General features: G+C 37.7%; 1 protein-coding gene across 1 annotated transcript; it reads right to left on the bottom strand.

Annotated features, from left to right (window-relative positions):
- Positions 1-9,060: 9,060 nt before the first annotated feature.
- On the bottom strand, positions 9,061-10,225 carry LOC117569755 (putative mitogen-activated protein kinase kinase kinase 7-like). Its single transcript, XM_034251051.2, has 5 exons — positions 10,134-10,225; positions 9,785-10,081; positions 9,559-9,720; positions 9,360-9,498; positions 9,061-9,296 (listed from the first exon to the last, which is right to left on the bottom strand). Exons 1-5 carry the CDS (start codon positions 10,185-10,187, stop codon positions 9,172-9,174), a joined length of 777 nt encoding a protein of 258 aa, XP_034106942.1. The 5' UTR covers positions 10,188-10,225; the 3' UTR covers positions 9,061-9,171.
- Positions 10,226-12,461: the final 2,236 nt, after the last annotated feature.

The following is a 12,461-nucleotide window of genomic DNA, read 5'->3' as shown; positions in this document are numbered from 1 at the left end:
TCCAAGCATAATTCAGAGATAACAAAAACAAAAGCGTTGTCTTTAAAAGATAACACAGCAACCGCTTAAAAAACTAAACTTTCTTTGATAAAACTTGTTATTATAAATGATTACTTGATTTTAAAAATTTCCAATTGAATTCATTTATTCAAATATGCAATTTTGGCTCGACAATAATTAATTTACTCTTAGCATTGTCAACGAAAATGTTATTTATCCGTAAATCAATTAGAACTTGAACTAAAATAACAATATCAATCAATGTTTCCAAAGTTGTTTATAATCGAGGAATTATTCACACTCTGTTAGTCCGAATATATTTGCATACAAGTTGTGTAGAAATCTAATTTCTACTAACTTAAACTCAACATTCTCATGAATAAGTTCTCTATAGTATGTTGATGAAATGATGCTGTTCTACTGGCTAAATTCCTTATTACATCAATAAATCTAAAAAAAAAAAACCTATTTAATAATGATATTGTTTTCCTAATTTGCTGCTCACTATAAAAACTATACTAATAAAAATTTCTAAGCTGATTCAGAGTACTTCGAAAGTACTGACACTTTCTATTGTTGAGATTATGATGTTGTACTTTATAATATTTGAAATTCTAGATTCAAATTCAAATTCTCACTAAGCAATTTATTTAAAAAGTATTTGTTACTCCGCCAGCTGTTAATTAACTCACAGGTTGCAAGTAATCCACTCAAATTTCCAGACATTGTGAAAGAAGTATTGATGCATACAGTTTACTTTTGCGATGGAGGTGACGGTGGGAGTAAGTAGTTCCTTTGGTGCTCTGTTTGTGAACTATTCGAATAATGGATTCATCAACAATGGCATGGAACTGAGTTTGCTCACGTCACGAGATCTCTATACTATATATAGAGTAAGTATGTTATTCTCAAGCTGTTTTGCTGATAACATTGGAGGCACAGCAGACGCGACTTCAACGTCAGCGACAGCGACAACAAACAGAGACGTGGGGCAAGCGGGGCAAGTGGAAAGTGGCAAGTGGGGGGGAGTCGCTTATCTGCTGCTTGCTGATGATGCTTTGAAGCATTGTCGTTTGTCGTTGGGCATTGTGAACTGGCGCACAGAAGGTGGAGGCAATGGTAGGCGATCAATCAATCAATCAATCAATCAATTGAATCATCTTGCGCTCCCCTCGAACTCGCTGTGCCACAGCTGTGCTGCAATGTTGCAAGACGCAGCCGCAATGTCCCCGAGATGCATTCCGCGAGTGGCCTTTTAAGGGCCTCAACTCGAGCGATTCTTGTGAAAGCAATAAAAATTGCAGCGCCTTCAGCCTCAGTTGTTGCTGGAGTTGCTGGAGTTGCAAGTTGCAGGTTGACCTGTTGCGCATTTGAATGGGAGCAACAGCAGCTTGCGGCTTGTGGCAACAGGACGTTGTTGGCTGAGCTGTGTGAGGCTGCAACTGCAACTGAATTGAAGATGGGATGCCCAAAACTCTGCCTGCTCCTGACCATTTACAGCGTGCACAATAAATTCCTGATGCCACAGCAACAAGCACAAGGGGTGGGGTGTGGTGGGGAGAGGGGGCAGCAGCAACAGCAACAGCAGGAGGCGGCACAAGCAGAAATTCCCAAGCCGGCGGCCATAAAAATGCGGCTCACATGTGACAACGATTTGTACTTTAGCTCCTTTTATGGCAGTTGCCTGATGCGGCTGCTGCTGTTGCTCCTTCTCCATCTCCATCTCCAACCCACCCCACCCCCCATACACATCGGTGCTTGCTGTTGTTGCATTTTTAAAAGCGGCTTCTCTCTGTTTGTTCGCTTTACAAATCGCAAAATCGCATCAGATTATACAACTTGCGAACGCAGAGCTTCAGCAACGGTTTCAACTCCGACTCCGACTCCATCTGCAGCCTCAACTCTCTCTCTCTCTCTTCGACTCCCTCTCAACCATTTTGGCCATTGGCTTTGTGGGTCACTGAGTACATTGCTCTCTCTCTCCCTCTCTCCCTCCCCCCCTCTCTCTCTCTCTCTCTTTAGCTTGATGACTGTCGCATAAATATTGCAATACTTATTTATGCCAGATTACATTTGCACTTTTCAATCGCTCGGGCAGCAATTAGGTCAATTAACACTTCCGGCCACGCCCCGTAAATTTGATGACTGCACGCATCAACGTTTTACTCTCTCTCTCTCTCTCTCTCTCTCTCTCTCTCTCTGTGTGTCTTAGCCTATCTCTGTCTATTGTGCTGACGATGATTATCATGTCACATGCCATCACTCAATGCTTTTATGAGCCTAGGCCATAACAATGGCCTGGCCACTTAGACCCCCTTCTAATCCGGTTTGCATCAAGCTGAGGCAACAGCCCCGCCCCTGCTTCCCTGCTTCAATATCCTTTGCCCGAAATGTTAACAGTTTTCGTTTCATGTAATTAAGTGCTGCTGATCCACTAGTTTTTATCTTGAAGACCCAACGGAAGGAAGGACGCAGGAAGCCGTCGCAGGACGACGCACAGTCAAGTGAAAGCTTTCTTCTTTTCATTCCCTTCCCCCTCCCTTCCGTTCCCTTCCCTTCCATTCCCTAAACCGCATCCTCAGTATTCAGTTGCGTTGTGTCTTGTGTTTGCAAACTGTCTGGGCGAGACAACGTGCTACGTGCCACGCAGAGGCAGCCACATCCCATAGCATCGCATCCCGTCGCATCCTAACCCAAGAAGCAGAGTGTCCGCGACCCGTTTGTTGTCCTGCTGTCCATCTCCTTGTGCTGATTGCACTTGAGTCGAAATGAAAGCGAACCGAAAAATGTGTTAAGAGTCTAAACACGAACGTGCCGCTCAAAGGCCACTCGTTAGCTGTCAAGAGACTGAAAGAGACAGCTACACAGAACGAGAGAGAGAGAGAAAGAGGGCTGCAGATTGAGTGGGATAGTTGAGTCAGCATCAGCATCAGCATCGCCAGCCAACGTCAACGCCAATGTCTATTGGTAAATATTTTTACTATTTGCGACAGGCGAGAAAAATAGAAAGAAACCCAAAACTCAACTGAACTGAACTGAACTGAACTGAACTGAAGATGCGCCCACAACAACAGTCCTTGGGCTTCAACTAGCTTCATATATCCTCGCTGCACCTGCAAGCAGAGAGAGAGAGAGAGCGGTAGAGAGAAAGGGGAGGAGAACTGGTGGCAAGTCTCCAAGATGCCAATGTCTGCAGCCATTTCATTTCATTTCATTTTGTTGCTTATTTTATTGCCTGGCCTGTTTGCTGGCCCAGACAGTTGGCAAACAGTTAGACAAGCTGGCAAACACACAAAAACAAACAAACATGGACCTGATCCGTTCCATTCCGTTCCGTGCCAGCCCATTCCATTCCATTCCATTCCCATGTCGTCTCATGTTCTTTTTTTCGGCAGGAACTTGTCTTCATTACGAATGCGGCAACTGCAACAAAAACGAAATGCAATTCATTGCACAATGCGTTCAAATCGCTAGAGACAGCTAAAGAGATAGAGAAAGAAGAAGCGAGCGAGCGAGGGGGAAACGACTCTTGAGTTAAGTTCACACGTTCCACATACAAGAGGCAAGGGCAGTCGAGCGAATGCATCCTTTGATTTTCGATCAACAACTCAACAGATTCACACTTTCACCAAAGCGAGACTCTTAAGAAATTATTTCGCATTCGATTGAAATGTTCGCAGCAAGCGCCAAGCACTCGGCAATTGCATTTGCCCCACTGTGCCTGCAATGCTGTGCTGTTGTGCATAGTTTGCACATTATCTCGTCGCGTTGTCTAGTCTCATCGTTGTTGCCCTTTTCACTGCTCCCATTCCTTTCCCTTCCTCTCTTCTCTTCTCCATTCTCCTTGTCGCAAGCTTGCCGTAAGACACGTCTAAACATCCTGCGAGGACGACGACGACGACGTCGACAGCTCATTTCGTGTGACACTCTTCCAGCTGTTTGTGCTTTGTTTACAGTTCGCTCGGATATCGTTATATCTTATTCTTAAGCAGTCTCGCACTCACACTCAGACTCAGTCTTCAAGCTTCCTTACCTGCCAACTAAATTTAAGAAAAGTGTTTAAAGGTTTTCATAAAAAAGATATAAAACTAAAATCATAGTCATGATTGTAAATAATCGCAGTTGTAGTTATAAACATGCTTCGTAAAAACATAATAGAACTATGTTATACTATATACTATACTATACTATACTATACTATACTATACTATACTATACTATACTATACTATACTATACTATACTATACTATACTATACTATACTATACTATACTATACTATACTATACTATACTATACTATACTATACTATACTATACTATACTATACTATACTATACTATACTATACTATACTATACTATATACTATACTATACTATACTATACTATACTATACTATACTATACTATACTATACTATACTATACTATACTATACTATACTATTACTATACTATACCTACTATACTAACTATACTATACTATACTATACTATTACATACTATACTATACTATACTATTACTATACTATATTATACTATACTATACTATACTATACTATACTATACTATACTATACTATACTATACTATACTATACATACTATACTATACTATACTATACTATACTATACTATACTATAACTATACTGATACTATACCTATACCTATACCTATACTATACTATACTATACTATACTATATACTATACTATACTATACTATACTATACTATACTATACTATACTATACTATACTATACTATACTTATACTATACTATACTATACTATACTATACTATACATACTATACTATACTATACTATACTATACTATACTATACTATACTATACTATACTATACTATACTATACTATACTATACTATACTATACTATACTATACTATACTATACTATACTATACTATACTATACTATACTATACTATACTATGAGATTAACAGATTTGCAAATAAAGTATCGTTAGCGACTTCTTGCTAAACATGCTATTAAAGCGAGTGCTTACAAGTCAATTCTAGTAATCAGCTAAAGTATGTAGTACTATAGAGTATATATATTCTATATATGTACGTATAAAGAGTAGATGATCAGACAAAGAAATAGTTTGCCCTGCGGTAAATACTTCAAGTGCAGGAGCGAGTTCATTTGGTGCTCAAATGAAGACTACAATGTCAGGAAGTGATGGACGTGATAGACACACGACTGCATCTGAAGTTGTTGTTATTCCTCTTCCTCTTCCACTTCCTCTTCTTCTTTATCTACTTCTTCTTTTTCGTACAGTGAATAGTTTCAGCTTCGATTTATTTTATGTTTGTTTTTTTTTTCTGGCATTCGCTTTGGATTTAAAATGACACTTGCACTTCTTCTAGTTGCCAGCGAAGTGGTTTGGCAAAGCGAAGCATGAAACTTGCCAAAAGGTAGTGAAAGGAGAGATAGTGATAAAAGATAGAGGAAGAGAGAGAGAGAGAGGGAGTGCATCCTTAATGCATTTACTTTACAGTGGCAGGCAAGTGGCAGGAATACAAATCAAATTAACTTCTTTGTTGCCCGCCCACTGTTCGCACTACACGTAATTAGTGGGCGTGGCCTTTGCTGAGTCATGCAATAAGAGGGCGGAGAAGGAGAAGGAAGGGGTTCGATTGGCTATTGTGTTGTTGCTGTTGTTGTTGTTGCTGTTGTCGTGGATGCGTGGCAAGTTCTTTTGCTTTTCAGCGGAAACTATTTTCAAAACTGAAGCTGCGTAACTCTTCTGCTCTCCACCTTCCCCTCCCCTGCTCCACCTTTCCACTCTTTACCTCTTAAAATCAACAAGCACTCGCCTCTCTTTTACTCTATTTCAATCGTATAACTCTCTGTCTCTCTCTCTATCGCTCTCGCTCTGTCTCTTTTGGGGAAGTGAAAACGTGTTGCGGCATATATTAATTTTTATTTTCAGCGACGACGGCGACGGCGACGGCGACGGCAAATTAACGTCCAAGTTGCTCTAGATGCTGCTCTCTTTGTTGCTCTCGTTGCCTTTGTTTGTTTAGCCACTGAATGATGGATCACACACACACGCACATGCACACACACACACATATAGCCTGACTCACGAGAATGACTTTCCTGGGATTTCGATTGCACTTTTCTCACTACACACACACACACACACACACACGCGAAGACTCGCTCACTCACACAACAAACGATTTTGTTGTTTGGATTTCAGCTTCTCACCCCTTTCATTTTGGTATCCCCCCCTTCCCCCATCGCCACCTTTTCAGTTGCTGGTATTGTGCTAAGCACGCCTGCTCATTATTTTCACACGTAGCTTGGCACGCTCCCCTCCTCCCCTACCCACCTCTTCCCATCCTCCCCCTCTCCCATCTCCATCTTCGCCTTGTTTATGTTTTAAGGTAATTTTCTGGGCCGTCGCCGCTTAACGCGAACTGCGGCAACTGTTGCGCCTATCGTCGCTGCCATGCCCACCACAAATCTGTTACCCACCACCGCCCCCCTAAAAGGTCAATGATACTTAAAGTTTGAACAACTAACAGCCAACGGACTATGCGGCGAGCATATTGAAAAAAAAAAACGAGAATAAGAAGCGCATAAGAAGCAGAAGAAGTGTTCAAGTGCCTTGTGGAAATTGAGAAAGTAAGGAGCAAAAAGTTGTGGCTCAAGTATCTTAAAGGCCCGAAGAGTGGAGAGAGGGATGTGAGAGGGTCATGGGAGGGGAGGGAAAGCATTTTGTAAATGTGGTGGTCAAGCTGCATGAAATTGAAATGGCCAAGCCATAAACTTGGCCATTTGTATTTGCCGGTTATGAGCAAAGACAAAAAAAAAAGGATAGGAAAACGGGAGGCAAGCTGTGGACAAATGGCAGAACACAAACTGTGCTCGCAATTGCCGCAAATATGAAATGTGAAATGTGCCACATGAAGCAGATGGAAACAGATGGTGTGCCCCAGCAACAGCATCAAGAAAGGAGTAAGGACCAAGCAAGAGTTTAGGGTTACAGGACAGAAGCTGAAGATGGAGCAAGGCAAGTGGTCATTTAGGCAAGTGCCACTCGAGTTAAGGTGAAGTCCAAGACAAAGAGCATCATTTACTACCACTAAGTAGCTGAGCAGAGTCTTAGAGTTGAGCTCAAGGAGTAGCAAGAGGAGAAGGAGTTGCCACAAATTCATGCAGCATTTCAATATCAACTTCAACTTCAGTCTGCTCTCCCCACCAAGTGGCCATGAAACTTGAACTCAAACTAAAGCGAGAACATGCATTTCAATTTCAATTGGCCTCCTTGGAGCAATTGGCCAAGTGCCGCATATAAAATACGACTGCTCTCTCTGGCATATGTGAAATATCGAATATGAAAAATACTTATGACAAATTACCGAGCAACCGAGCAACGCAGTAACAGTAAAAGAAAGTTTTTTATTGAATTAGTCCTGCTCGACAGACAGCTGAACAGCTGAACAGCAATCATCCGGGTATCTTTACAGTTTGCCAATCAAATGTGCCATCAATTTATGGCTCTTGCCTATTCGAATATGTAAATGAATACTCTGAATGTTCTCGGTTTTATATTTTGAATATGTAAATTAATTCTTTGCATTTCAGTCATCAGTTTTCTCAGCTATTCCCACAATTTGTTGCTCAATTATTTCCATACAAATTATTAAAAGTTTTGAAATTCTCAGAGTGATGGAATAAACTCTTAACTCTTACTTAATAGTCATTAAAATATAGAAATCTTATCTATTTCAAATGTTAATACATATTTGCAATTTTCAAAATATTTCAAAATTTTCTTAATGTTATAATAATGTGAATATTATTAAAATGATAAATGATCTCTTTTTCCATCAACGTTATTTTTCAAAATATTCAGTGTTGATATAAAAATATAAAAAATAAAAAAAAGTTTGACTGAAGTTGGACACACTCAACAAAATTATTGCTTCAGATCTATGCAGCTCAAAATGTTTACTGTCAAATTGTTTATAAATTATTATAACATTGACTGTCTAAGACAAAGCTACAGTCGTGTGTGCTCGACTGTGATTTACTCGCTACACATTTTCAATAAATGCAAAACTAAACTCTTAGATGACATTAGTCAGAGAAATGAATGAATCAGAGCTCGAATATGACGGCAAAAATTTTGATATCTAAAGCGACATCTAGCGTTTATTAACGAACTAGTTGCATATTTCATGAGATGGTTCATGTCTTTGATGAAACTTGGTTGAAATTCATGCTAAGATTTCTGTGAATAATCATTGAAAACTTCATTATATCAGAAATGTTAAAATATTTATCACAGTTGATAAGTGAGAACAACGATATAAATATATACAATATTATTTTTTTGATTTTATTTGGACATTGTCGTACTAAATACGATACGGACTTGTTGACGCGCGAACAAAATCGAAATCGAAAACCGCGAATAAAGATTAAAAGATGCTGTACAGTTAAGTAAATACCTTAGTAATACAATACTACATTAATAGGGAAGCAAAATATGTTCGGATATATGTACAAGAAGATAGAAAACCATTAAATACTCGATAAATATGCTAATGATAAGGTTTTAGGCAGAGGAATAGATTTACTGAAGCAAACTACGTTATTGAGATTATTATAATTCACACACAGGAGGAAAGAAGAGATTATGGCAAAGCAAAGTTAGTAGTTCTACGTGAAATAAGAAGAGGAAGAAAATTCCTAGTGAACTGCAAAACTAATTTGCTTTACAGCTCCAAAGAATCTAGTTCATCATTAATTAATCTCTGAATGAAAACAGCAACTTGCATAGTTCTACGGTCAGCAAGAGAAGGAAGGTAGTAATAAAAGTCTACTGCGATAAGGCGGTAATCTAATATTAGGGTTCCAGTTTAAACTACAAAGAGGAAATATCAAAAATTGATTCTGCACTGACTCAATCTTATCTTGATAAACACTATACTGGGGATTTTAGACAAGAGATCCGTACTCAAGGATGGGACGAACCAGTGAAATGTATAATATGATACAAAGTTTTAGTGATGTAGAGATCGTTGAATCCATTCGACCAGCGTTTTATTTACAACAGACAGCATATATAAATAGATGTAGAGTCCAGCTCATGGATATATACACTATAAATAGATATAGAGTCCAGTTAATGAAGCTCTTTCATAAAGCAGCAATAATTTTCTTCATTTTCGGCCGTTGCTTTGGCTGGGGACTCCAACTGCTTTCTATCAACACTTTTATATGCTCTGGACACTCTGATATATCCAACAATGGGGGTCGAAGATCTTGAAAAATGAAATAAAAAATGAATGGAATCAAACAAATTTTGGTAATTAATGTGCACATACTTTCTTGGGTCACTTTTTTTAAAGTCAGCATATTGGACGGACTATCTTTGTATGGAATCTTACGACTGAGAACCTCCCAAAAAGTTATTCCAAAGCTAAACACATCGCATTCCTCAGTGAATCGATTACCTTCGAAAATCTGGGCATAGAAAAGAAGAGTTACAATGTATATAATCGTATTTATTTATTTTAAGCTTACCTCAGGTGCCATGTACAGATAAGCTTCTGATTTTCCCATTATATTCGTATTGGCGAAATTCGTGAGCTTAAGCACTTTTCTCTCTTGATCAATCATCAAATTATGAGGCCGTACATCACGATGAATCAGCTTCGGCGTTAAACTATGCAGATAGTGAAGACCCTAGAAAATATACAAATTTAATAAATCCTAGTATTCACTATATATTCATATTTATAGTAGGTACCTTGGCTGCTTGGAGCATCCAGTTAATGGCCTGGTCATTTGTATATGGATCAGTGCTCTTATGGATTACTTTGTCTAAAGATGAGCCGATGAATTCTGTGACCAAATAAAGTTTGGGCAAGTCAATCACATAGCCAACAAATTCCACAATATTCTCATGATAAACGGATCGCAATATGCGAATTTCTTTCTTGATCAACAGCAAATTATCATCGATTACATTAATTGCTTTGATCACTACGTCTCCATCCTCCAACGTTCCTTTGTAGTCAATTGAATAGTGACCACATCCAATATACTACAATAAAATATTAACATTATTTCGCGTATTGAGCAATTTATTGAATTACAAATTGATCATTAAGGTAGCTTGAGATTTCTTCCCGTCTAATTTTTCTCTCCATTCCTCTCAAAGTACAAACTGGAATTGGAATCAAACGCAAAAATGTCTTATATACGCTCAGAATTAAAAGCGATAAGCGCATGTATATGTAGTATATATATATTCTTAATCAGCATCAACAAATATAACAAAGCGATAAGATAAAAATTGCAAAAGTTATTTATGAAATCATTTTTTATTGCAAAAAACAGTTGTTTGATATATTTTCAATGCAGTAGTATTTTAGTATTTATACCCGCTACCCATAGGGTAGAAGGGTATTATAACTTTGTGCCGGCAGGAAATGTATATAACAGGTATAAGGAAGCATCTCCGACCCCATAAAGTATATATATTCTTGATCACCATCAACAGCCGAGACGATATAGCCATGTCCGTCTGTGTGTCTGTCCGTCTGTCTGTCTGTCCGTCTGTCCGTATGAAGATCTCAGAGACTATAAGAGATAGAGCTATTATTTTTTTCGACAGGATTTGTTATGTTTGCACGCAGATCAAGTTTGTTTAAAATTTTTGCCACGGCAATAATAACTATAATATTTACGATTGCTGAAAATTTGGTTGCGATCAGATAAAAATTGTCGAAGTTATTAAAGAAATACTTTTGTATTTACTAGGGGTCTAATTTGCTTTTGCTGACAATCTGGTATATTGTGCCGTCTATGGTCTATTTTGAATGCGGTACTATATCGACATACCAAATATACCATTTGTTATATTTTAGTATTTTTAGTATATTTTGTATATTTTAATAATAATACCCAAAAATTTTTTTTAATTGGTATGTTTTGAGAATAATACCGCAAAAATATATTGCTTTTATTCAAAATGGGTAGCGGGTATCTCACAGTCGAGCCCACTCGACTGTAGCTTTCTTACTTGTTTTTCACTGTTTAAGTTTTATTGAAAATGTGTAACAGGTATTTTACAGTCGACTGTAGCTTTCTTCCTTGTTATTATTACTAAATAATATGTATTGGAATGCGAATAGAAGCGTGATTAGACATTGAGTACGAGGTTAAAAAAAGTGTTGTTGCCACAATTGAATTTATTGTAGAGATTGACGTCGATGCAAATAATAAGTAACTAATATATTTTTTAGAAAATGAAACATATCGAAGCAAAGAAAGACGTCAATGAATGAAATCAAAGTTAAGAAAGAACAGATGAATTGCAAGAATTGGTCAACAAAATGTAAGAAAGGCAAATAAGTATATTGAAATTATATTCGATTTAGGTTCAGACGTATTTGCTTTTGTTATGAATTTTTTATTGCTGTTTTGTTATAGTATAGTTACGTACGCTGACTTATGAATGGTATGACTTGTTTCTGCTTTTCTGATTGCTGCTGTTTGTGATTCACTTACACAATCATTAAATTACTTAAGAAATTTGATGACAATGCGCACAATAGTTTTATACTAGACATAATAAAACAAACTGCTAACTTCCAACAATGTTATCGTTAATGTGAAATAGAAAATCTTAAAGGGAAACCCACGGCAACATAATCTCTGCTTAACTGCCAAAACGAATGAATAAATAGTGACCGTTAAGTGAGGTAAAACAATTTGTAGGTAAGCGTTATATTTCTAAAAGAATGGGTAATTAGGTACTTTTGTTGTGATGAATAGAAGGATAAACAAGTCAGAAAGCTACAGTCGAGTGTACTCGACTGTGAGATACCCGCTACCCATTTTGAATAACAGAAATATATTTTGTGGTATTTTTCTCAAAATATACCGAATATATTGTAAAAATACTAAAAATATAACACACGGTATATTTAGTATATCGATATAGTACACCATTCAAAATATACCATATATATATATACCATTGTATATACCAAAATTCGCAACTTAAAAAAGCTAGCTTAAAAATTACGCTTGTTATTCGATTTTTTTGATTTGCGGGGGTGGAAGTGGGCGTGGCAAAAATTTGAAACAAACTTGATCTGTGTGCAAACATAACAAATGCTGTCGAAAAATTATAGCTCTATCTCTTATAGTCTCTGAGATCTAGGTGTTCATATGGACAGACGGACGGACAAACAGACGGACAGATGGACATGGCTATATCGACTCGGCTGTTGACGCTGATCAAGAATATATATACTTTATAGGGTCGGAGATGCCTCCTTCTACCTGTTACATACATTTGCTGCCGGCACAAAGTTATAATACCCTTCTACCCTATGGGTAGCGGGTATAAAAATGTGACAAACTGCATTTATCTTAATAATTTTTAATGAAAATACATTTTACTTATAAATTAT

This window comes from Drosophila albomicans, chromosome X, assembly GCF_009650485.2.
Source record: "Drosophila albomicans strain 15112-1751.03 chromosome X, ASM965048v2, whole genome shotgun sequence".
Lineage (NCBI taxonomy): Eukaryota > Metazoa > Arthropoda > Insecta > Diptera > Drosophilidae > Drosophila > Drosophila albomicans.
The sequence above is the reverse complement of the archived record's forward strand: the minus strand, read 5'-3'. Positions and strand labels throughout refer to the sequence as shown.

What these genes read in the sequence shown, in the direction of transcription:
- LOC117569755 (XM_034251051.2), bottom strand. Translation starts at nt 10,187, where the DNA reads ATGGAGAGAAAAATTAGACGGGAAGAAATCTCAAGCTACCTTAATGAT. An exon ending in GCTACCTTAATGATCAATTT is followed by an intron (nt 10,082 to 10,133) that starts GTAATTCAATAA and finishes ATTTTATTGTAG; the next exon opens with TATATTGGATGTGGTCACTA. An exon ending in ATCTGTACATGGCACCTGAG is followed by an intron (nt 9,499 to 9,558) that starts GTAAGCTTAAAA and finishes TTCTATGCCCAG; the next exon opens with ATTTTCGAAGGTAATCGATT.